A 27,776-nucleotide genomic window follows, 5' to 3' on the forward strand; every position below is an offset into this window, starting at 1 on the left:
CCCCGTGCATGGCAGGCGAGCGTGGTACTGCTTGAGTCACATCCCCAGCCCACTATAGGTCTTAATTTTGTTATTCAATCAGGATTGAGAGAGGCTACTGTATTAATATTCAAAATCACTGAGACTTTTAATATGAATCATACAGAGTTGTACAAATTAATTAGATGTTACGTTAGAACTATATTACCTTATATAAAGGATTAAATGAGATAATCTTTGTAAAGAGATAAACACAATGCCGGACACTTTGTAAGTGCTCATAAATGACATCTATTATCATATTTTAAGCTTTCATTGTCTGAAAATTTTCCTAAAAATTTTTGGTTGTATTATGATGTTTTGATCAAGAAGAAATTTAGTTTGAACTACAGAAATAGTTTTAAGTACAGTAAAATGTGTGATTTGATCCAAGAAATTATATTTTCAAATTTATGTAGGCTGTCTTACTCATTTTATGCTTAATAATTGAGTAACAACAATAAATTTTGTTTTTTTATTCCGATAATTCATAATTTATCCACAGAAACCATCTAATAATAAATGAAGTATTTTTTTGTGATTGTCCTCATGAGCATTTTAAGTCTTTGCCATTCAAATAGACAAATATTTCTTTTTACTGTATTGATTTATGTTAGAGTGGGCGTGGAAAGAATGAGAAATAGCTAGCCTTCCCTGATGCAAAGACAGGATGTTATTAATGCCTCTCCAGACCTCCTGCCATAGGATCCTTCCACTTTTCTTTGAAAAATGATACATTATCTTTTAGGTATGATTGGCATTGCCATGGGGCACTATTAAATACACAAGTTATATATAGCTACTTGAGTTATAAAGCTGAAAAAAAATCCATGGAAGTAATTTTTAGAGCAAGAACATCAGTGAATAATTCCTGATAGTGTAAATCGAAGATACTTTATGCAATGACCGATTGAACAAAAAGAAAATGGGTAATAAGCAATTTCTTGAGAATGGCTAACATAATTTACAAGACAAGCACCTTTCTTTATAGTATACATTTGCAGACAGCTTACATATGCTAATTTTAAAGTAAAGTTTATTTATGTTAATATATCTCTATTCCTGTGTAGAGGTTCATAAAGTAAATAATGTGGAAATATCAGGTGACCACAGTGTATTATGAAATAATAAACTGCTGATACTGCATTTAACTCAGTGAAAGTTGAAAAGTAACATAACATTTCTGATGTAGATGTCATTAAAATATCACTTAGTTGGTGCAGTACTTTTTATATGCTCATTATTAAGCTAACCTTCCTATTTTATGTATCTTTATGTATAAACAAGCTGTTTTGATGTAAAACAGCTTGTTTATACATAAACATGCTTTTAAGTTTCTTTTTGATTATTGAAAATAAAATAAGGACAAAAACAGTTGAAGTAAAGAACTATATAGCCAATGTTTCTAGTATAATTGATTAATCATTAGGAAAAAATGCCTGGTTTTTCACTATAATTTCTATATGGCAATTTGATCTTATGCGTTTTTACCAAAATGAAATAGCCAATTGAAGTTCTTCTAATTGAAGATTTTGAACTACTTAATGATTTATGCATAGCCAGAAAATTAAATGAGAGGAGGTGGTCAATAGAAGAGGAAATAAAAATGAGATCTGAATATTAGTTTTTCATACTTCTATTTCAGGTATATAAAAACTATCCATGCACTTATTTCCACGTTCTTCTCTACTATTGAATACTGTTGCAATGTGATGATAAATCTGTAGAAATAACTGAAGTTTCTCCTTCTTTTAAATTCTCATATTTTTTCAGATTACTTGTTCTCTGCATTACTCCCCTCATGGAGTTGCCCAGAAAGAACTTGCGGTGTTGCACCTTAGGTCATTCTCTGCTTTAAGGACAAGTTGAGATCTCTCATTAAACAAATCTACTTAGTTCTTTACAAGGAATAAGTTTTATAAAATAATAAGAAAAAGCAAAAGAAGATGATGATGATTAGCTTCTTGTTGCCAGTCATTCAACTTGTATTTGCATTATTTTCCATGTAGAATGAAAAGTGATAGAATATTCAAAGGTATTTATAGAATATGAATTTCAAAAACCATTTAGACATATTACAATTTAGTGAGCTAAATTGAGGCTGGAAATAAAATCTGTCTAAAAATATAAAAAAAGTAGAATATGAAAAAAATTTCAATATAGTGAAGTTACTATTTATAATAGATAAGGAATTATATAACCAATGTTTCTAGTATAATTGATTAATTATTAGGAAAAATAAACTGGTTTTCACTATAATTTCTATATAAAAAGAAGTTAAAAGTAATTATTTAAACTTAAGGGCTGGGGATGTGGCTCAAGCGGTAGCGCGCTCGCCTGGCATGCGTGCGGCCCGGGTTCGATCCTCAGCACCACATACAAACAAAGATGTTGTGTCCGCTGAAAACTAAAAAATAAATATTAAAAATTCTCTCTCTCTCTCTCCCTGTCTCTCTCTCTCACTCTCTCTTTAAAAAAAATAAAATAAAAAATAAAAAAATAAACTTAAAAATTAAACTATAACAAGTTGAAAAACTAACAAATGAATATTATTGTATATTTTTTAGGAAAACTTTTCTAAGCAATAAGATATAAGGGAATAATTTAAAACTTCATGTCCATAAAGTTAAAAATACATGTAAGTAAAATAAAGTATGGAAAGAGCTGGATAAAGATATTTATATAATGGAGACAGAATGCATGTACACTATCACAAGTAATAAGAAATAAGCTATTATATCCACTTAATATGAAAAAGTCATTTACAAAAGAAAAATCTGTGAATATGGAAAGTATTTAACTACACTATTGATCAAACAAATACAGAGTAAGCAAAAATATCCCAGTTTAATATCTACTGATATTCAGAGTTTTTAAGAGTAAAGTAACATGGAGATACTGATATGTTTATATGCTTCTCTATAAAATCAATTTTGAATAGTCATGAATGTCCTTAAAACATATTCATATTCATACCTATTACAGAATATTTATATTGGGCTAAGAGGATCTGTTATTACACTGCTTTGAGGAAAATTAAATGCATATGCAAGACTGCTATTATTATTTCTAATATACAGATAAAGATACTAAGGCTCAGAGAGGTCATGTGACTTGTTCAAGCTCACAAAGTTTACTAAGAAAAGTTGGAAAAATTTATGTACATCTAGGGGGATATGACTGATTCTTTTGTCATTTTTATATATATTTTCTAAATTTCTGACACTAAGCCAAAAGGAGGACTAGGACTTTTATATAACAAGAGATGAACGAGGCACAAATATTATAGGCAATATCATATTGTTTGTAATAGTTTTTAATCATTAAGAGGATAATCCCATTTGTCTACAGATTTTTTTCCTTGTTTCATAAAAATAAGATAACATTATCTGCATTTAATTTAGAACATATATTCTTTTTTTTAAATTTTTATTGTTGGTTGTTCAAAACATTACATAGTTCTTGATATATCATATTTCACACTTTGATTCAAGTGGGATATGAACTCCCATTTTTACCCCGTATACAGATTGCAGAATCACATCGGTTACACATCCATTGATTTACGTATTGCCATACTAGTGTCTGTTGTATTCTGCTGCCTTTCCTATCCTCTACTATCCTCCTTCCCCCCCTCCCCTCCCCTCTTCTCTCTCTACCTCCTCTACTGTAATTCATTTCTCCCCCTTGTATTTTTTTCCCTTTCCCCTCACTTCCTCTTGTATGTAATTTTGTATACCCCTGAGGGTCTCCTTCCATTTCCATGCAATTTCCCTTCTCTCTCCCTTTCCCTCCCACCTCTCATCCCTGTTTAATGTTAATCTTCTTCTCATGCTGTTCGTCCCTACTCTGTTCTTAGTTACTCTCCTTATATCAAAGAAGACATTTGGCATTTGTTTTTAAGGGATTGGCTAGCTTCACTTAGCATAATCTGCTCTAATGCCATCCATTTCCCTGCAAATTCTATGATTTTGTCATTTTTTAATGCAGAGTAATACTCCATTGTGTATAAATGCCACATTTTTTATCCATTTGTCTATTGAAGGGCATCTAGGTTGGTTCCACAGTCTTGCTATTGTGAATTGTGCTGCTATGAACATCTATGTAGCAGTGTCCCTGTAGTATGCTCTTTTTAGGTCTTTAAGGAATAGACCGAGAAGGGGAATAGCTGGGTCAAATGGTGGTTCCATTCCCAGCTTTCCAAGAAATCTCCATACTGCTTTCCAAATTGGCCGCACCAATTTGCAGTCCCACCAGCAATGTACAAGTGTACCCTTTTCCCCACATCCTCACCAGCACTTGTTGTTGTTTGACTTCCTAATGACTGCCAATCTTACTGGAGTGAGATGGTATCTTAGGGTGGTTTTGATTTGCATTTCTCTGACTGCTAGAGATGGTGAGCATTTTTTCATGTACTTGTTGATTGATTGTATGTCCTCCTCTGAGAAATGTCTGTTCAGGTCCTTGGCCCATTTGTTGATTGGGTTATTTGTTATCTTATTGTCTAATTTTTTGAGTTCTTTGTATACTCTGGATATTAGGGCTCTGTCTGAAGTGTGAGGAGTAAAGATTTGTTCACAGGATGTAGGCTCCCTATTTACCTCTCTTATTGTTTCTTTTGCTGAGAAAAAACTTTTTAGTTTGAGTAAGTCCCATTTGTTGAGTCTAGTTATTAACTCTTGTGCTATGGGTGTCCTATTGAGGAATTTGGAGCCCGACCCCATAGTATGTAGATTGTAGCCAACTTTTTCTTGTATCAGACGCCGTGTCTCTGATTTGATATCAAGCTCCTTGATTCATTTTGAGTTAACTTTTGTGCATGGCGAGAGAAAGGGATTCAGTTTCATTTTGTTGCATATGGATTTCCAATTTTCCCAGCACCATTTGTTGAAGATGCTATCCTTCCTCCATTGCATGCTTTTAGCCCCTTTATCAAATATAAGATAGTTGTAGTTTTGTGGATTGGTTTCTGTGTCCTCTATTCTGTACCATTGGTCCACCCGCCTGTTTTGGTACCAGTACCATGCTGTTTTTGTTACTATTGCTCTGTAGTATAGTTTGAAGTCTGGTATCACTATACCACCTGATTCACACTTCCTGCTTAGCATTGTTTTTGCTATTCTGGGTCTTTTATTTTTTCATATGAATTTCATGATTGCTTTCTCTATTTCTACAAGAAATGCCGTTGGGATTTTGATTGGCATTGCATTAAACGTATGGAGAAATTTTGGTAATATCGCCAATTTGATGATGTTAGTAGAACATATATTCTTACCAACTATTCTTTTTAATGAACTTTAATCAAAGCTGTAAACAGAATCTTCATTTTATGCCTATACAATGTCATAAAAAAATCAAATCTTAAAATTAAAAATTTTAAGTTAATACACCTACATCTTGTTATTTTATTTTCATTTGCAGATGGAAAACATCATTGGAACAGTACGAGATTCCAACCTGAAGTTGACACTTGCTTTTGGAATAGGAATGCATCATGCTGGCCTCCATGAAAGGGACCGAAAAACAGTAGAGGAACTATTTGTGAACTGTAAAGTTCAGGTACTTTTTTTCCTCCAATGAGTACGTATTTAAAAGTAACCTAAAAGTTATATGTTACTTAGATATAATATTATCTTTTATTTTTAGGTTCTTATTGCTACAAGCACGTTAGCCTGGGGTGTAAATTTTCCAGCTCATTTAGTAATTATTAAAGGAACAGAATATTATGATGGAAAAACAAGACGTTATGTAGATTTTCCCATTACAGGTAATTTTTTTCAATTTACAGAGATAAATTAAGCTTCCTGTTTAGCCTTAACAACTTAAATTTTCATGAGTTAATATTTGTACCTCCTGTTTTAGCCTTCACAATTTAAATGGACTCAAGCATGCTAGACAAGTGCTTTATCACTGAGAAATACCCCATTCCTTTTTGTTTTATTTTACAACAGGATATCACTCAGTTGCCCATCCTGGCCTCAAACTTGTGACCCTCTTGCCTCAACTTCTCAAATAGCTGGGATTATTAATTGATTTTATTGAGAATTGGTCACATTTAAACATACAGTAAGCAAATTTGTAATAGTAATAGAATGCAAAACACTGAGCTGTTTTATTTATTTTAACTTACCCAGTTTGTTAATAAGCACTAAAAATATAACTGATGCTTTCAAATTCAGAAAGTACTATGAGAAATTATTAGTGATAAAAATTTTTTGATTAAGCATTTAGTGTTTAATTTTAAATGCATTTCACCAGAAATGATAACTTCCATGGGACTTCCAGAACCAAAGCACTTATTGCTATAATGAATGCATGAGCAGTCTATTAAGATATTTTAAATTTTTATAAAGTCATTTTCAGTTGGTTTTGAAGAGGGATATATATTCAATATACATTTCTACTCAATGAATACATGTAAATCTCTATCATTTTTAAGCCATTGTTTATGTCAGATTCCTGCAGTATAAAAGAATTTTTATCCCATGGACAGGAAAAAGACAAGGCCTAAATAAATACATTATTCATTGTGGAAAATAATAAAAGGGCTTCACTGAAGAGATTTTTCTATATAAGTTTTATGTTTTTCTGTTTAATTAAAATAGTAACATTTCTTACCCAACGTCTTTAATCATTTAACTAAAGGAGACTTTCATCTCTTAATAGTGCCAAATACCTTTTGGGGAACTCAGTATTACAACATAGTAACTTTCTAATTTGTCTAAATTTTCTGAGTAAATTATATTAACTTAGCAAACTTAATAATAGCCATCACAAATAGAATATGTGCTCTTAAAATATTGTTTCCTTTGTTATTTTGTTGTAGAAGCATGCCCTCATCATTAATTCATACCTTCTACCATGTGCCACTTTGTAGAATATCTCTTGTTTTACAGATGTGCTCCAGATGATGGGAAGGGCTGGGCGCCCTCAGTTTGATGACCAAGGCAAAGCTGTAATTCTGGTTCATGATATTAAAAAAGACTTTTACAAAAAATTTCTGTATGAACCTTTCCCGGTAGAATCAAGGTAAATTTTGCTTTAAATTAATTTAAATGGATTTATTTTGTAGCAAATTTTAGTGTTTTTCTGGTTACATTTTACTACTTAAAAATGAGTAAAACTTGTAGTATAAAAGAATTACTCACTGTGAAACATTGTAATTATCCCAATAATACTTAATGATAATTTTTATTTTTAAAAAATAACATTTTAAGGGGCTGGGGAATGGCTCAGTTGTAGAGTGCTTGCCTAACATTCACAAGGCTCTAGGTTCAATCCCCAGCACCACCAAAAAGAAAAGAAATCTTAAAAATAAATAAATAACATTTTAAGAGAACAAATACAGTACCATGTACAGCCAAATTGGCTCTGAAGTCAGATTACCTGGATTGAAATCTGAGCTCGGCCACCTATTTGCTCAATATTGAGCAAGTTATTTAATTTCTCAGTGCCTTAGGCTGCCTATCTGTAAATGAAAATTATAACCATACCAGTTATCTCACAGTGTATTTGTAATGTTTAAATGAATACTGCTTGAATCATTGTCTATTATATAGTAAGCATTTTGTAAAGTATTAGTTTGATGAGAGTTTTAATAATAGGGTTAATATCTAATATAAGGGGTATGTAATTAATAATTTAGGTTGCTAATTTATTTCAGAATTATCCCATACTTTTTTATGGGCCCAATAACTACTATTCCTGCTGCAAAATCTTCCCCCATTTTCACGGTTGAAAATAACCCTTTCTTCCTCAGATTTATATTTTCTCATATACAACACTTTTCACATTCTACCTTTTATCATAGTGCTTTTTTCTATATACTCTCCTTTATTTTAGTATACTCTAACTGCATTGAGGAAAAACATGTTTTTAATTTATATTGTAAGTTGTTGTTGAGTTTTTTTAATACTAAATGCAAATAATGTTTGTTTTTTTAATTTGAAAAATAAGCATTAAATGTTGTGGAATACAGCTAAAACTATGCTAAGAGAAAAATTATGACCAAAAATTTATATGTTAAAAAAGAAAAAATGAAAAATTAGTTATCAAGATTCTGTCTCAAGAATTTGAACATCAGCAAATTGAATTCAAAGCAAGACAACATAAAGACAGGAACCCAGTGTGGTGGCTCATGCCTATAATCCTAGTGGCTCAAGAGTGAGGAAAGAAAATTACATGTTTAAAGCCAGACTCAGCAACATAGCAAGCTCCTGTCTCTAAATTTAAAAAAAAAAAAAAAAAGTTAAAGGGATGGGGAATATGGCTCAGTTGTTAAGCACCTCTAGACCCTTAGGTTTAATCCCTAGTATAAAATAAGTAAATAAGAGCAAGAATTAATAGATTGACAATAAACATGGATCAGAGAAAAGTAAAAAGTGCCCAAATTGGTTCTTTGCAAAAGATGACTAAGACTGATAATTGAATCTCAATATTAGGAATGAAATGATACTATAGATATTAAAAGGTAATAAGATAATATGAACCACTTTATATAAATAATTTTAAATTTTAGATCAAATGGTAGAATTTCTCTTTAATCATTTATTAAAACTGACCCAATAATAAAATCTCAAATTACCTATCAGAGCAATTGAGTCTTAAATTTAAGATATTTTTACAAAGAAATCTTCTGACCCAGATGCTTAAGTAAATTGTTCATAGCATTTAGGGAAGAAATAGCATCAGGTTTAAATGAAACTCTTCCTGCTAGAAAACATAGGCATATTTGCCAGCTTTTTTTATCAGACCAGAATAGCTTGAATGACAAAACCTAATAAGAAATTTATAAAATAGGAATGTAACAAACTGTATCTCTCATGAATACAGATGTAGAAATCCTAAACAAAATTTTAGTAAATCACCCTAAGATGTATGAAGACACGAATGGTGTGACTCTACTTCATGTACAACCAGAAACATGAAAAATTGTGCTCTATGTGTGTTCTATGAATTGAAATGCATTCTGACATCATATATAATGAATTAGAATAAATACATAAATTTAAAAAACATATAAATGCATCAAAATTATGTTTAAAATGTCATGATACACTTTTGTATCTCAAAAAAAAAGTAAATCAAAACCAGCAATATATAAAAATACATTACAGCCAAATATGGTTTGTTTCTTAAATATGAAGATTATTTGTTATCTGAAAATAGATGAATATTAATTATATTAGCAGAAAAAAATGAGAAAAACTTCTTGATTATCTCATCAATGTTTAAAAAAAAAGTATTTGACAAAATTCCATACCGATTCATAATAAAAATAAAAAAAACATTGCAAGCAGGCATATAAATGAATCTCCTTAATCTTTTGGAGTATCTACAAAAAATCCACTGTAAGCATAATAATTAATGAAGAAATCAGAAGTTTTCCCTTTTGAGAAAACTGTTTATCTCTATGTAGAAGAATGATATTAGATCCATATCTCTTACACTGCACAAAAGTCAACCCGAAATAAATCCAAGACTTAGGAATTAGACAAGAAACTTTGCAAGTGCTAGAAGAAAATGATAGGTCAACATGTCAACATTGGCATAGGCACCAGCTTTCTTAACAAAGACTCCTTAAGCTCAAGAAATAAAATGAATCATTAAGTGTGACAGGATCGAATTAAAAAGCTTTTGTATAGCAAAGGAAATTGTTTGAAAGTATGAAGAAAGGGGCCTACAGAATGGGACAAAACCTTTGCCAGCTATTCCTCTGATGGAGGATTAATATCCAGAATATTATAAATAACTCAAAAATATTAACACCAAAAAATAAGTAAACCAATTAATAAATAGGGGAAAAAAACTAAACAGACTTTTCTCAAAAGCAGAAATACAAATGGCCAACAAATATATGAAAAAAAAGATCATCATCCCTGACAATCAGGGAAATGCAAATCAAAACTACATTGAGATTACATCTGACTCCAGTTAGAATGGCAGTCATCAAGAATAAAAATATGAATATAATAAATATAAATAATAATAAATGCTTGCTAGGATGTTGTGGGGGGTACACTCATACATTATGGTAGGTTTGCAAATTAGATCAACCACTTTGGAAAACAGTATGGAGATTCCTCCAAAGAGTAGAAATAGAACCACCATATGCCCCAGCTATCCCACTCCTCAGTATTTATCCAAAAGAACTAAAATCAGTATACTGTACTGACACAGTCGCATCCATGTTTATAGCGACACAATTCACAATAACCTAGTTATAGAACCAACCCAGGTGCCCGTCAGCAGATGAATAAAGAAAATGTGGTATTTGTACATAATAGAGTTTTACTCAGTCATGAAGAAGAATGAAATTATGACATTTGCTAGTAAATGGATGGAATTGAAGAACATGCTAAGTGAAATAAACCAGACTGAGAAAGTCAAGGGTCAAATGTTTTTTGTCTCATATGTAGAAACTAGACTAAAATAAGGGAAAAGGGGGAAAGGTGGGAACCCCATGAAAATAGAGGAGAGATCAGTATAAATAGAAAAATGGGATTAAGCAGTAGGATGAGGGACAGGAAATGGAAGGAACTGCAGGATGAAATTGACCAAATTATGCTGTGTACATATATGAATATAGCACAGTGAATTTCACCTTTATGTTTATCTATAAGGCACAAATTAAAACAATACATAAATAGAAGGAAGACCAGTATAGTAGAGGAAGGAAAATAGGGAAGGGAAGAGGGGAGGAAAAGAGGAAGCACTGCAGCAAAAGTGAAACAAATTAAATTCCATGCATGTATGATTATGTCAAAATGAACCCAACAATTATGTTTAATGCACTAATAAAAACAGTTTTTTAAGTTTTCCCTTTGAAATAGGGAATGATAAAGAGGAGTGTTGTAGCCAGGTACAGGTCGCACGCCTATAATTCCACTGGCTCTGGAGGCTGAGAGAGGAGGATTGCGAGTTCAAAGCCAGTCTCAGCAAAAAGTAAGGCACTAAGCAACTCAATGAGACCTTGTCTCTGAATTAAAAAATACAAAATAGGTCTGGGCATGTGGCTCAGTGGTCGAATGCTCTTGAGTTCAGTCCTTGGTGCCCCTACCCCCCCCAAAAAAAAGGAAGTCGCTTATATCACTTTTTGGTAAACATTGTGTTAGAGTCACATGCCACTATAATAGGATAAGAAAAACAAAAGTTAGAATGTCCCTTTGAGCAAGGTAGTAAAAGCATACATATCAGGAGGGTTTTCTGGGGCACTACCAATGCTTGATCTTGGTGTTGGTTATACATGTTCAAATCTAACTACATTTTTTAATTTCATACCTTGATATGGCCATTAATATTTTATCCATTGTAGAATATTCCATAGTTTATTTATTCATTTCTCTATTAATGTATATTTAGAAAGTTTCCAACTTTTTCCTCTTGTGTGTAATGTTGGAGTAAATCATTTTACTTTTCTGACCTCACAGGTTAATGTTTCTTTATCGGGTCTTCATGAAAAAGTGGAATTGGCTGGATCATAGTGATTATTCCAATAGATATTGCCAAGTTGCTCTCCAAAATAACTGTACCCATCTCTATTCAACTACTGGTGAATTGAGAATAATGGCCACTTTTTTTATTAATGTATATTAATTAGTGATTTTTACATTCATTTTTTTCTGATTATTTTCTCATTCCATTGCCAAAGTTATTTTTATTATCCCATGAATCATAATTTATTTAGTGTTTTATTTTCTTAGGCATTGCTTACTTCTATTTGGTTTTTGTTGTTGTTGTTGTTGTTTGGTTGTGGTGGTTTTTTTTTTTTTTTTGGTGTTTGTGTATGTGTGTGTGTGTGGTACAATGCTTTGAACCTGGGGGATATACCACTGACTTACATTCCCATCCTTTTTTTTTTTTTTTTTTCCTAATTTTCAGACAAGGTTTTGCTATGTTGCCCAGGCTGGTCTCAAACTTGTGGTCCTCCTACCTCAGTCTCCTGAGTCACTGAGATTATGTGGGTGTAGCACCATTCTAATCTTTTGTGTGTTGTATATAAGAAAATAAAATGAACTTTTTTGCAAGTGTTTCACCACATCTGAAAATCTTCGTATATTCCACAATACCTAATATAATAATGTCTTCTTATATATCCAGGCACTTAATGTTTACCAAATAAATTTTTTAAAAATCTTTGCTCACGCCTCTCTCCTATCATCCCTTTCTTGCCAACGCTCCTTTAATCTGTCCCAGTATTTATTCCATATCCTCTCGAGTACTTTACAAGTATGCTTTTCCCGTTGTCTGGTCTTACCCTCTCTCTTGACTCTTCTTCTGAAAGTTACTAGTTTACTTCCTGTCAGCCTATGTTTATTTTCCATCTAGTAATTTATTTCCCTAGAATGACTTATAGCAGTAAGTGCCTCCTATTACATACCTACAATATGACTACTAGTAATGGATTTCAACAAGTTATTATTACTTAGTTTATTCTAGGAAAATATCATATTATTGTAGTATTTTTGTGAGATTCTGTCTCTCTGGCCCATTTCTTATTCACATTCAAATAAAAAATTACATACTTTTTGAAAAGAAAACAAGCATAGATTTTTATGTACTAGTTAATAATACAAGTTCCTAAGTTCATAATACTAAGTTTTTTTTGTGATGAAAGGACTTTATAAATGTCCCCCAAATCCCCACAAAATAATTTGGAAAGAATTACTCACAAATTATACACAAAATATATAAATTACACAAAGCACATTTGTATCTTAGAATGTAAAATCTGAATCTAGACTATTTGAGATAAATAAGTGTACTTTGTTTAATGGTCAGACTTATTTTCCATGCCTTATCCACTATGCAGCTTATTAGGAGTGCTATCTGACCACTTAAATGCAGAGATCGCTGGTGGTACAATAACATCTAAGCAAGATGCAATGGACTATATCACCTGGACTTACTTTTTCCGACGTCTTATCATGAACCCCAGGTAAGTGCAGGGCTTTTTTGAAAAGAAATTATCTTTTTGTTTTACACTGGAACAAGATGTATTTGAAATTAATAAACTCTAAAATTGAATACATACAAAAAAAAAGTTAGAACTTTGGACTTTGTAGGTCTATGGATTTGTCCAAAAAAGTCAGATTTGACCAAAAATTCTGATGTAATCGCATTGTATTATATCAAAAATCAATTGGTTATGTGTTTTTGATAACTTCACTTATTTTAATTATCTTAAAGATATTTTGAAGAGTTTGCTGTTTAGTTGGGAGTCAATACATCTGAAGCCCTTTGGAAATGTGTGAAACTGTGATAGTGAAAAAATTAGGGCTGGGGTTGTGGCTCAGGGATAGAGCACTTGCCTTGCATGCGTGAGGCATTGGGTTCAATCCCCAGCACCCACATAAAACAACTAAGCAAAATAAAGGTATTGTGTTCATCTACAACTAAAAATGTTTTTAAAAATTTAAATTGGGGAGTGGTAGATAATTTTTATTCTTGACAGTATGTTATATCTTCATTTTAGCCCCTCCTGTTATCTAATATCATGCTAAACGCTTAGATGTAAAGATAAGTATAACATCCCCTATCTTCAAGTACTGATGCTATAGTATGAAAAAACACATGTATGGAACAGGAGTAGTAATAGGTAGAAAGCATTCAGACAGAAAAATACTGTCAGAGCAAAAAAGTCTCAGGGACTGAGTCAAGTGTTTAGAATATATGAAAAAGATTGATGTACCTTAAGGAATATAGAGATTGTCTTGACAAGAAAGTGTGCGAAGACCAGAGGGTAAAGGATCTGTTGACTGTATATATCTGATCCTGTTGGAATCCTAATGGAATGACCCATTGGAAGTTCTTAAACATGGATTGATGTCACCAAATTTAGTTTTTATTTCAATACCTATGATACTATAATAGGGAATCCAAAATAATGGGGAGAAAATATACCAGTTAGGAAGTTATTTAATGATAAGATGAGAACTTTAACATGCAGAGGCAGTGAAGTAAAGGTGGAATTTGAGGGATGTACTGAAGTAAGTAAAAGAAAATTTAAAAAACATTACAAGGCCTTCAATAGAGAGACCCTAAGATATGATGCTCCACTCTGCTTTTGATGAAGTTACAGTTTTATTTTTTCACCATCCTTTTGACTACTGCCATATGAACTTCCCACTGTCATTTCAAATGTACCATATATAAAACTGACTTAATGATAAAATCATCAAAATCCTCCACTAATCCAACTTTATTACTTTTGATAATATTATCATTGTATCTGTTTGCCCTAACTTCACACTCCAGACTTGCATTTTAATTTTCACTCTCCCTTGCAGTTCTCCAACTGCTTAACCTGCTTTTAGTCTATCCCTAATCTAGTCTCATTTGTAAACCATTAAATAGTATTGATCAGAAATTAAATGAATTATACAAGAGTTGGAAGCCAGATGAGGTTAGTTTTCTTTAAAATTAGATAATAAGAAGGAAATTGCCCAGTGTTTACATTTTTTTCAACCATGAGAGTGAAATGAGTCATGAGCACAGTTGGAAACACCATTCAGAATAGGGGTCCCACAGAGAAGGAACTGGAGTAGGCATCACTCCTGTTGCTCTAGTTAATACTTTGGGTAATAAACAGTAGTAATTAAGAGCAGAACAACAAGCTCAGGGAAGAGATTTATCACAATAGACAAAGGATGAAATTTTGAGAGGAAATTATACTAAGCCTCTGTTCCAGGGAATTTCTTGAGTTTTGGCATTTGTATGTCTTCTGCTTACTCATATTTGTAATCAATGTAGTCCATGTAAATAAACAAATATTCCTTGGTTCACATTGCCTTCCCTACTTGATATCTGATAGACATCTAAGGAAATTTGGTATTGACAGTGTGTTATATCTTCATTTAGTAATGACTTTGCTTAGAGTACTCAGTTCATGTGGCAGCTGCTTTTCCTGTCCTCCTACAGCCCATAGGAGGATCAGATGTCCTACCACCGCCACCAAAGGGTTAGAATCAATTGAGGGAGACATTAACTTACATACTTCTAAGTAAGAGGTTTCTCTTACTGGTGCTCTTGTGATCACTCTTCTTCCTGCCTACAGTATCTAACCCATCTAGCCCTGGCAGTCTTAAAAGTCTAATCATACATTGATAAATGCAGCTTGAATTGATTTCCAGGAGGTGAAAGTTTATCTACTCTTGATCATCCATATCATATATGTTGGTTCCCTTTAGTAGCTGCCTATGCATATTTTGAGATACCCCTAAAAAAGAATATGCAGTGCTCATGTAAATTTTATTTATAAAAATTTACTATAAAAAAAGACCACACAAAGCATCTCAACTTATTTCAAAGTTTAGAGATCAATGCATTCTCAGTACAAAATGTAACAAAATTGAATATCCCCTATGCTAAATGCTTGGGAACAGAAATATTTGGATTTCAGATTTTTGGAGGTTTCAGAATATCTATTTACATATACATAAATGAGATATCTTGGGAATGTGATTCAAGTCTAAACACAAATTCATTTATGTGTCTTATAAACTTTATATACATGCTGAAGGTTATTCAGTATGTTTAATATGCCTGCATTTTGACTGTTACCTTATCACATAAGGTGAGGTGTGGAATTTTCCTCTTGTGACTTTGTATCATTGGTCAAAATATTTTATATTTTGAAGCATTGCAGATTAGGATTGTTCAATCTGTAAAACCAGAAATAGACAATAAAAAGAATGATAAACAAATTCTAACTATTTGAGATTTTAAAATATTTATTCCAGTGAAAGGTAAAATCAAATAAAAGACTAGAGCTATTTAAAAAATAATAATAATAAGTGTTACGTAGCAAACAAAGCTCCTGGATTCAAACAAAAGCACAGTTCCAAGGAATATTTAGACCTTTAAAGACCTAAAAAATAAAATAATTAAGCATTCATCTCAAAAGAAACTATATGAACAACAATAGCAGAGCATAAATACAGGAATTTATAAACATAAAATGAAATTAATAAATCAGGAAATAATAATTCTCACTAGCAATTATTATTGAGTGTCTACTGTATTTGAGATGTTATTTCAAGAGCTTAACTCATTTAGTACTGTATGATATCCCTTCTATATATGAAGGAACTGAGGTAACTGTAAAGTAAGCAACTTTCTCACAATAACACAGCTCATGAGTAGCAGAAGCAATACTGGCATTCCATCACATTTGCTGTCACTGGGCTCATTATCAGGTCCAGAGCTCAAGCATTCACTCCCTGTCCACTTCTCTTCCAGTGCTATGCTTGAAAAGTTTCTTGATTTAAACCATATGATACTAATTTTCAGTGTATGACAATCATGTTCATTTGATGCTATCTCCCAAACTATAAATGGTCAGTTTTAATGTATATACCTTCACACGGAGATGAAAATGGAAAACTGTGCCTAAAATAAGTTTAACAATTTACATATTTTACCTAATAAGCTGTGATCAAATTTTGCTACTTCCTTTCTAATTGACTTTTTTAAAAATTGCTATAAACTTTTGTATGTGGAATTCTAAGTTTTCTTTTTCTCCATTTTAATTGACAAATAATATCTATATTTATAGGATAAATGTGAGATATTTCAATACATGCATACATTATAAAATGTTTTCTGCATATAAGTGAGGTTATGCAATATTTGTCTCAGTCCCTGATTTATTTCTATTAGCATAACATCCTCTATATTCATTTCATGTTGTTGCAAAAGCAAGTATTTTGTTCTTTTTTATGGCTGAATATATTACATTGAATATATACTACATATTTTTAATCCATTTATCTGTCAATGAACATTTAGATTGTTTCCATAATTTTGCTATTATAAGCACTGCTACAATGAATATGGGGAGTTCCATATACTGATTTCAGTTTCTTTGGGTATATAACCAGTAGTAGGATTGTTGGATCATATAGTAAATCTATTTTTAGTTTTGTTAGGATCCTACATACTGTTTTTCAAAATATCTTTAGTAATTTAAATTCCTACCAGTATTGCACAAAGGTTCGCTTCACATCCTCATGACTGCCTCTTAATTATATTTTTTTTATTACTGTGTATGTTAAAATCTTCTTTCCACAAAGCTGCAAACAAACAAAGGCACAACAATTGAGAAAACTGGTAAATTTTTTCTACTTATTTTTCAGATCTACTTAAAGTATTACAAAGGCTAACATCAGTGTCTCAAATGAAAGGCTTGTATTCTGTGTAGTTTTAATTTTTCCTTAATACTCCCTATCATCCAGTGACATAAATTGAGATTTGACCTTTCTTGGGTGGGAAGAGAATATATGCAAGCTCATCTGCCTGCATATGTGTAACAGACAAGTTTATTTAACCATTGAAAAGGAATGCTGTTTTCAAAATATGGTCACACATAGATAAATAAAGATGACCTGATGTTCCAGCCCCTGTCAGTTGTACTGTAAAGCCCCCATCATACCACATCCAAAATAAAACTTCTATTGGTGAAGATTTTGCCCATTGTTCCTCAGCTGCTCACGATTTCTGTTTATATTCCTATGCGTGTGTGTATTTTATATATATGTGTGTGTGTAGTGTGTGTAAATACATACCTCTGTACATATAAGGATATATAAATTTTGCATAAATATGTGTGCACACACATACATATATACATTTGCTTGTTCAAATGTATATAAACAGATGTGCTGCTTTCATAAAGTATAATATATTCCAAGTTGAGTTCTGGATTCAATTTGTATTTTCAGTTTTAGTCTTCGTTTTTCCCCTGAGAAAGCTTTTAAATATTTCTAGGGCAAAATTTTGTGATAGTTTCAGCTGTCCCTGCAACCACTTTCATTATTTGTGTCATTATTACTGCTGCATAATCTGAACATAAAAAAACATGGTGCTGTAACAAATGACTTCTCAGTACTGACAGTTATAGCAGCAGCATTTCAATACTGATGAAAAATTTCCCAGCGAGATATCTGGCCAGGTTTACATAAACCAAACAGGAAATGGCTGCCACTATTCACATTAAATCCAAACTGTTTGGTGTAACTTTTGCTATGTTTTACATTACTATAAAATCTCTTTCATTCCCAATTGATGAAATTTCATCTGTATTAAGACTGAAAAAAGATAACTTTGAGATTTCATGTCTGGTGTTCTTGTTTGTCCTTTAATAATATCTTGTAAAGATAATTTTTGAAAAGTTGTTCTAGTTTTCGATTGTTTAAATTTTATGAACTTTGTAAATTTTTATGACAGGGAGAGGTTTGTTATGACTTTGTCCCAATGGACTGCTAATAGAAGTTAGCCTGTCTAGCCCATGTGCTAGATGCTGTCAGTATCAAACTGCCTTTGACTTTCACACCTCTCAGGGGACTAGTAATTGTTGTGTTCAAACAGCCTGTAATTGTGATCCCGCTGGCTTTCTCAGTACGCTTCTGGCTATTAGAATCATTAAACAACTCAGCACCTGTTAACAGCATTGTAAATATTCAACCCTGCTTGTGTGCAGGTTGAGTCCAATATAGAGAAATCTTACAGAGCTTAGTCTCATAAATTAGAGCTTCTGACAAGTCAATTATTGTGAAACTGGGTTTCTCTGTGAAATAAATGAAATAGCATGCTGACAAAAAGGTAGGCTGTCTGTTTATAGCAAAGGGAAGATAATGACTTGATGATTCAAAGCACTGGGCATGAAACTACATTGTATCCTTTATCTGTAATTAAACAGTTGCATAAATTTTCTGTTTAAACAACCTGTAAATTATAAATTTTATACTGTGGAGAATACAACATGAAAACAGACCTTTTTACTTAGCTGTTGTATGCTTTTTCAAGTTGGTAAAGGGATTATTGAAATGAGTGATAAGTAATATTTTAAGATAAATGCTTATACTTGTTCAGGCTAGAAATTGTATAATAGCTGAAAAGTTCATTCAACAGAAGTAAAGGCCATATTGTGCTGTAAATACAGATCATGTAAATCTAAACTCCATTCTTTACTCACACAAAAGTGTCCGAGTATATGAACTCTAAAGTGTCGAATATATGAACTCTCAAAAATCTGTGTATCCTAAAAAATAATTTAATTTAAATTTAGTTTTATTATTTTAGTTTTATGATTGCAAATTATATAGCTAATTAAGATGTAACATTTTAATTTTAAAGGATTTAAAAATTTTAAGTGACCTTAACCTTCATTTCAAATGCTAGCAAAGAATATTTGGAAAAGATCAGTGAAGTTCAGTTACCTGAATTGAATTTTGCACCACTTCTTGTAAATTCATTAGGATTTTGGTGAGCAAATTTGGGAATAAAATTTTAAAATGAATATCAATGATTTTTATGCTTTTCTATTCAAATAACTATTAAATTTTAATAAGCTAGATTATTAGTAATATTTTAATAAGATCATCAGATGGTATGTTATAGAGAGACATAATTTTAGTTGGCTTTTCTTTGTTTTGCCAAATTATACTTAAATGTTTACACTAACTGTATTATCTAGGTGAAAGCTATTATTGATCATTAAAAAAAAAAAACAGAAAAAAGTCTCCTAATAGACTTAAACAAACTTTAGAATATTAACCCATCCAAATGCATTTTGTAAGTACAATGAATAAAATAGCATTAAATAAAACATAGTAAGTTAAATAAATATTAAAAAGAACTGTAATTTTTAAGGAAACTTTTTATTATTAATGGGTTTAACTATTATTAGTAAGCATACCAAGTTTATTTATTCAAGCATAAAATGGCAAAGTTGCCATTCCAGTTATATCTGCGGTAGATTACAATAATCAGCATCATGCATGAATTTTTTTTTCAAATAACTTAATAAATTTATAAACAAAATGAAATTTTATTTTTTGATTATATTATTTTTTATAATTTTAACTGCATGAAGAATTAGATTCTTATGCTACAAGTGGTACTACTTATACATTATCTTGGGCAAATTTTTACTGGTGTTTTCAATTTAGAATACCTTTATCAACTATGTATTAGTCTAGACAGCTACAAATAGTATTGGAAAATTTATAGGCTCAGTGAGCCAAAGAATGTGATGTATGAAGTCAACACTTATATTGCAGAAAGTTTGACTGTAAAGTTCACTTCCTGGGGAAAAAAAAAAGAAAGAGAAAAAATATCTTTGATAATTTAGAATGACTTTGAGAATCTGTCTCTTTTATGAGGCTATAAAAGATCCAAAATTTTTATTTTTACCCCTGAAGCAGAAAACTAAATACTTCAGCTTAGTGATTTTCCAGGGCAAAGGAAATATTTTCTACCTTTTTTCTAATGCTGGTGTTTGTTTTTCTCTTTGATATATGCCTAGTTGGGCATAATTTAAACATTTTGTTTAGATTAATGGTAGCACTGGGTTTAGTACTTCATTGATAAACACTGCTTTATTTCAGTTCCTGACAAGAGAATTTGTTTAGGAAAAGCAATAATTTTTCCACAGACTAAAAGTAACTACTCCTTTTTTCTGAAAAGTTGTTTTACCAAGTAAATTCTGTTATCTTATTTATCCTTATTCAGTGAAGATTCTTGAATTTAGAATACTTAGCATTTGAACTAACTTCTCTTTGTAATGGAAATATATCCTGACATGATTTCAGACCTACTTCAATGTAATTTTCATCCTGTACTGTCTTTAAGTCTTTTGCTTTGGAGAAAGGAAAACAAAATCCCCAAAATAGTCATCTGCTCAGATTTTCTATACCTCAGGTGTGTTTTCTTTTAGGCTTCTACCATGTGAGATTGCTTAGCACCCTTTTTAACTTTCTGGTCCTATACAGATGTAAAACTGCCATCATGGGTTTTAATGATTGGAACCTGATCTAAGGTTCTAAGACCACTTTCTGCTTCTACTCCTCTATTTACATGAGGACAGGGGAGGTAGGGTATATAAATTCTCCATGCCTACTAGGGTACAGGGTTCATCCAGTAAGAATTAGAAAACTGCCATGATAATGGGTCCTTCACCTTTTGGATTATTTCCCAGGCCCAGATTCTTGGTGATTTGTCAAGAACCTCTCTCTCTGAGTTGTAGGGAAGAGTATTCAGATGAATTGTATGTCCTTAGGATTTTTATTTGGAAAATATACAGAGCTGTGTATATGTATTTTCTATATTTAACAACTTAAAAAGTTTTATTTTTAGCTTGATGATGTCCCTTCTAGTTGTTAGGATGACAGTTGTTCCTTATGCACTAGGGGAACAATAACTGACTGCATTACCTAGAAGAAGTATCACCCATATCACTATTCTATTTTGTAAAATTATTGAGATTAGTTCATATAGTAAAAGGGAGCAAGATTTATATATTTACATATATAAATACATTTACATATATTTCATGTTTCCAGCTTTCTAACTTCAGGGCATAATTTTGGTGTACATGATTAAACTGACACAATACTAGTTTTAACATGGGAAACAGTTTCTCTTTAAATGTGATGCAGGATTTTATTTCCTCATCTTATATATTTTTAATGTATTACCATTTTCATCATTGTCAACAAAGCTTCACATGAGACCTTTGATTTGTAAATCAGGAATGATAATTACAGTTGCTTTATTTCTCTGATTTACTGTAAATGTAATTTGTGTTTTTGAAATTCTGAAGAGATCATAAAACTAAGGTCATATTTTTGGTAGAAAATACCTTGATACTAATAATAACCTTGCTTGTTTTCTAGCTACTACAATTTAGGTGATGTGAGCCATGATTCTGTAAACAAGTTTCTGTCCCATCTGATTGAAAAGTCCCTGGTTGAGTTGGAACTTTCCTACTGTATTGAAATTGGAGAGGTACGACTTAGTTATATTTATATATATGTGTATATATATATATATATATATATATATATATATATATTCTAATTGCCTAGCTTTTCAAAAATAGGACTTTTGGTTCTAGTACTACCAAATTGTACCAAAACTTTTGCATTAGCAACCTGCAGTATGAATTATTAGTTTTATGAAGATATGTAATTCCATTGTACTTTTTACTAATGTCATTTTTATCCTTTGGAACAGGATAATCGGAGCATTGAGCCTCTTACATACGGCCGAATTGCCTCCTATTACTATTTGAAGCACCAAACCGTTAAAATGTTCAAGGACCGTTTGAAACCTGAATGCACTATTGAAGAATTGCTGTCAATTCTGAGTGTGAGTTTCATGATATTATTGTATTGTTTCTGTATATTTCAGACTTTCTCTTTTAATTTGTCCTGAGTTTTTGCCATCCAGTTCTTGAAATTTGACAGAAAATGTTTATGAAGTCCTTCCTTCTGTCAAACAAGGCTACTACAAAGTTTCCAATTTCCCCATAAATAAAGGTGATTCCATAATTAATTTATTATGCAAACTTGGATCCTTCTATCAGTGGAAGGGCATTATTAATATTTAAGCCAGAATTAAAGGTAGAAGCTGGACTTTCCTGAGCAAGCCTTTGACGTTGTAGCCTCTTTGAATTCAAAACTTTTCCTATTGCTTCTTTTGGATAGTTGCTGTTGAATACTTAACTATGATGTTATTGAAGTTTCTTTACTTAAAGTTCTGCATGATTTAAGTCTTCTTAGAATTAATGCCAAGAGAGCTGTTTAAACCCTACTCCCAACCCCACCAAGTCCCTTTACAAAAAAAAAAGAAGTTTTATATGGTAAAAACTATCCTATGACCATTTTTACATTTTTGCTTAGAAGCTAAACAATAGATTTAATATGGAAGTTAACGTTTTTATTACAACTCTTCTCCACCTACCTTTCTACATAGCATACACTTTATTTATCTATTTATTATTTTTTACTTTGTTGAACTGAAGTGTGTTAATTTGCCATTTAACTTTGTTGACATATTAGTCAAAGGGTATGTGTGTGCATGTGTGTGTATTCATTATTTTATTCTTCAGGTGTACTGGTGCTTTATTTTTTTTAATTTTAATTTTTTTTATTGGTTCAAAACATTACAAAGCTCATGACATATCATCTTTCATACATTTGATTCAAGTGAGTTATGAACTCCAATTTTTACCCCAAATACAAATTGCAGAATCACATCAGTTACACATTCACAATTTTACATAATGCCATATTAGTGACTGTTGTCACTAATATGTTGAATGGGGTTAACTTTTTTTTAAAAAAGTTAACCCCATTCGAGTATAACATTTTTAAGAAGTTTCTCATCTAAATTCACTGATTCTTTGGTAGTTTTCTTATTAAATTTTTTTTCTTACTCTCCTATTGCTTTGTTATTCACAATGAACGTTGATATCCCACTCACAGATTTTTAATTTCTCAATTCTTTCCCTCTAAGAAACTTCTGTATAGATTTTATGCCTACCATAAGGCCTGGAACATTATAATGAATCAGAACATGTTTATTAATGAATCAGTTGATGGATGGAAAGATGGATGAATTGATGCTGTATAAATTAGATTTTTGCTGTGTGTAGAAAAGAATATATGATTTTAAGTATATGATGCAGCTATCAAAAATATTGGTCTTTGAGAAATTAAAAGTTAATTTCTGAGAGAAGAGTATTTAAAAATGTGGTGAATTCTTTTAGATTCCCTAAGGATGAGATTGTGTTGTCTCCTAGACAAAGATTCATAAAAATCGGATTTCTCTGGTGAGAAGACTGTTAGAAAACTGCCATGACAATGGATTTAGAATGTTGTTAATGATTTTGGGTATACATCTTAAGTTACTCTCTCAGATTTGAGAATATAATTTTTATTTCATATTGTCTTAGTCCATTTTGTATTGCTATAACAAATACCCAAGTCAAGGCCATTTTGGTCATAATGGCCATTTTGTCTCATGATTTGGGGACTAAAATTTCCAAGCTTCAGCAGCTACATCTGGCGGGGACCTCATACTCCATACTAACATGGCAAATGCAGCACATATTTGAAGTATATGCAAGACCTGTGAGGGATATATGTAGAAGAGACCAAGCACATGGAATGACCACAAATTATAGACACCTTTTCTTCAAATAACTTACCAGGTCCTGTGAAAACTATCCCACTTCTATAATACAGGCATTAATCCTCACCAAGACTGGTACCCCATGATCTAATTACCTCCCACCAGGTCCCACTTCTTAAGGTCTCAACACATTTTATACTGTTACATTATTTTAAAATATGTCACAGATTAATTTAACCAGTTGCTACCCTATTGTGCTAAAGAAGAAACAGAAGTGATTCCTTCAATCTATTTTTTTAAGATTTTTTTTTTAATTCTTATTTTTAGTTGTTGATGGACCTTTTTTTAATTGATTGATATGTGGTGCTGAGAATCGAACCCAGTGCCTCAAGCGTGCTAGGCAAGTGCTCTGCCGCTGAGCCACAACCCAAGCCCCTCCACTCTATTTTTGATGCACCTTATTTAACTTCTTTTTATTCTGCCTCTTTACTACCCTAACTAGTCTCTACTGAATCCTCTTCTACTTGTTCTATTTCAAGATTGATTAGTTTCCTAAAATGAGTAAAAACTGATGGTATTTTTCTGTGTCTGCCTTGTATGACTTAATATAATGACCTCCAGTTCCATCCATGTTGCTACAAATAGCAGGATTTCATTCTTTTTATGGTGGAATAGTGTTTCATGGTATACAATTCCATTGTATGCCATTGTGTACCACATTTTCTTTATCCATTTATCCACAGAAGGGTATCTGGGTTGATTTCATATTTTGGCTATTGTGAACAGTACTACAAAAAACATGAGAGTGGACAAATCTTCTTGGTATAATGATTTCATCATCTTTAGGTATACACATGGTAGTAGAATTGCTGGATCATTTGGTAATTCTGTTTTAAGTGTTTTGAGGACTATCCTTACTGTTTTTTCTATAATGGCTATGCTAATTTATATTATAACCAACAATGTATAAGAGTTTCCCTTCTCTGCATTCTTTTAAGCATTCATTTTTTGTCTTTTCTATAATAAACACACAACTACTTTTTAAGTAGAGATATAATTATTTTAACTTTATAATATTTATCAGATGCTACCTTTTCTTTCAAAAAAGAAAGGCTTTAACCAGGTCACCTTATCATATACTTTCTTTCAGTGTTTTGGGCACTGCAAGCTTCTATTTTTAAGCATTCCATAGCAGAAACTACATAGACGGGTTTGGTAAAAATTCCATATAGATTCATTCATACCTCATCAAATATATTTTTTTCCTCTTGTAAAACCTCTTTTGAGGCTTCTATTTTCACTTTTCTTTTCTTGAAGTTAAACTCTTTCTGTCTTGCATTTTTTGATACTATGTTTTTTCCTCTATCAGTAGGATGGGTGGAATCAATCTAGTAGTTTCCAGAGTGGTATTATATTAATATCATGCTATTGACCAGTCAGAGGTGACAGCAACAGGTAGAATCTGAGTTTACAGATAAAACTGAATTCTTCCAGATATAAGGATTTAATAATCAAGTTCTTAGCAAAGAGCGATTTTTCTAAAGAAATTACTTAAGAGTATGTTGAAGCTGATTTATTCTTTATATGTTATTTCCATTTTTTCATATTAAATATCTTGGTCACCCTCTTACCCACAAACAGTATAATGATTCATAAAAAAATTATTTCATATCTTCACTGTGTAAGTTACTTTCTGAGGTTAGGGTATAGAACAGTTAATATTATTGACAAGCTTCCTATATAAATGTGTGTGTGTATGTGTGTGTGTTTCTATATACTAATACATAGAAAAACTGTGAGTCATGGTGATAAACCATGGAAGGCACTTGTGTATTGCTGATGACTCCAGTCATCATCTCACTGTGATGCTCTAAGAATTGCAGTATAATGTTGCTCATAATTTAAAAAGAATATCTAAAAACAAAGCAAGGTGTAGTATTCTGTCCTTCATGTTAATCTTCTCTTTACAGAGTAGATTTACTATATATATTTCTGTTAGTTTCACATTAAACAGACCTCAAGAAGAAAATCTGAATGGCCCAAAGTGAGCTACTCGAATGATAGAAGACGTGTGAGTAGAGCCCTTTTAGTCTGAACAACAAAGGCTTTGAGGCAGTATAACCAAAATTAAAATAATGAGTCATTTGAATAGAGACCTCTTTGTGTCTTGAACACAAATAACAAAAAGTGTGACTTTTTTCACAGTTAATGGGTGGTTCTATCTGATTCTCAGAGAACTTAATATTTCAATTGATGAATATAGGCCAAAAATGTATTTTAAAAGGGTTGGAATAAATTTATTGAAACCTGCTAAAGAACCAAAAAGGAAATTGTGTTAGCCCCATTGTTATGAGATTCATTTCTCTGAAGACCAAAGAAGGCATAGATCCATATTGGACCCTCTAGGTACTTAGGAATCTTTTTTATTCTCCAGAATATTATGGACTTTTCTTTCTTTCTTTTTTTTTTTTTTTTTTTGGCAAGTTGTTGTACTTTCGGGTACTAATTCTGGCTGATTGTTACTTTATTATATGAAAATATTTATTCCAGCCAACATTGAAAATGAGTAGACTTCCGCTAATACATTTTTTTCTCTTGTAAAACCTCTTTTGAGGCTTCTGTTTTCACTTTTCTTTCCTTGAAGTTAAACTCTTTCTGTCTTGCATTTTTTGATACCATTATCTTTTAAGTGATAGTAAAATATTCCATTCTAGGTGTAAGGCCAAAGATCATACTGGGACTATTTCTTTTCTTTCTCTTCATTAATTGCATTCTACAGTTGTAACCCCTTAGTTGAATCTTGTCTTTCCAAAACATCCATTAAAAAATAATTTTTATTGAGCACCTATCATGTTCCAGAAATTTTATATACATTATTTATAAGCATCAAACAACCCTTCATGGTAAGTGTTAACATACAGATAATGAGGTTGAATTATAATAAAATGAAGGTATTTTGTGTCATATAGAAAGATACACTTTAGAATTTTTTCTCCTATGCCTACCCTTCTTTTCTCCATGATATATCTTATCTGTGACTCAATTCTAAGCATATATGCTTTTAAAAAATAAAGAATGGAAGTTGCTTTTAAAATTTATACCTAGAATCATAGGTATTAAAAGCAGATATTAATTACCCAAAAAATAATTATTTCAGCATTCTTTATTGGAGACATATATTTTACATTTTAAACAATCTGATGCTATTTTGAAAAGGCTAGGTATTCTGAAAGAACCCTTGCCAAGTTTTTTTCAACACCATGCATTAATAAGCTTCATAATGAAGGCAGCTGCTTCACACCTCTATTGTTAACCAGTGACATTACATCTGTCTGGCTCCATTGATGCCCTCCTCCTACTTATTGAAGCATTTAGCAGTTTTGGCAACAGGGATTATATGGCTTGGAGTTAGTAGTCTAATTAGATATAAGTGAAAATCCTGAGGGAAAAGAACATTTAAAAAGTAATTTGAAGAATCTCTTAATGATGTTGGCACTGAAAGCCCAAGTCTAGAGTAGAAAGTATTTGTCGTCATGGCTAATCAGGACTTTGATATGTTCAGAAAACTTTTAGAAAGCAACCTATTTTAAAACAGTAATAGAAATAAAAAGCTTTCAAAGCCAGAGAAAATCTTCTTTGGACATATTTTTCAGAGTATGATTGCTATAGTAATAATAATTTTGAAAGAAAGCAAAATATGCCCCAAGTATATTTATGTCTCCAAAATTTTCAATAGCTTTTTTCTGTTACTGGTCTTATGACTACACAGAAACATGAGATTATACTTATATATCAAACGTGGGATTATAGTTATATATCAAATATACAATTTGAAAAGCTGT

The 27,776-nt window shown here is 31.6% G+C and overlaps 1 protein-coding gene across 4 annotated transcripts in view; it reads left to right on the top strand.

The window, feature by feature from the left end:
• Ascc3 (activating signal cointegrator 1 complex subunit 3) overlaps positions 1–27,776 on the top strand; it is a 363,263-nt gene that overhangs the window by 262,824 nt on the left and 72,663 nt on the right. For 3 of the 4 annotated variants that reach the window (XM_076858390.2, XM_076858389.2, XM_076858391.2), the window contains 6 exons: positions 5,440–5,577; positions 5,665–5,785; positions 6,915–7,047; positions 12,830–12,955; positions 21,693–21,804; positions 22,033–22,167. In XM_076858390.2, the coding sequence (XP_076714505.2) occupies positions 5,440–5,577; positions 5,665–5,785; positions 6,915–7,047; positions 12,830–12,955; positions 21,693–21,804; positions 22,033–22,167 (765 nt within the window). Of the gene's footprint in view, positions 1–5,439; positions 5,578–5,664; positions 5,786–6,914; positions 7,048–12,829; positions 12,956–21,692; positions 21,805–22,032; positions 22,168–27,776 lie in introns of those variants that run through there. The other variant, XM_076858392.2, reaches the window with a different exon arrangement.

This window comes from Callospermophilus lateralis, chromosome 6 (genome assembly GCF_048772815.1).
Source record: "Callospermophilus lateralis isolate mCalLat2 chromosome 6, mCalLat2.hap1, whole genome shotgun sequence".
NCBI classification, from domain to species: domain Eukaryota; kingdom Metazoa; phylum Chordata; class Mammalia; order Rodentia; family Sciuridae; genus Callospermophilus; species Callospermophilus lateralis.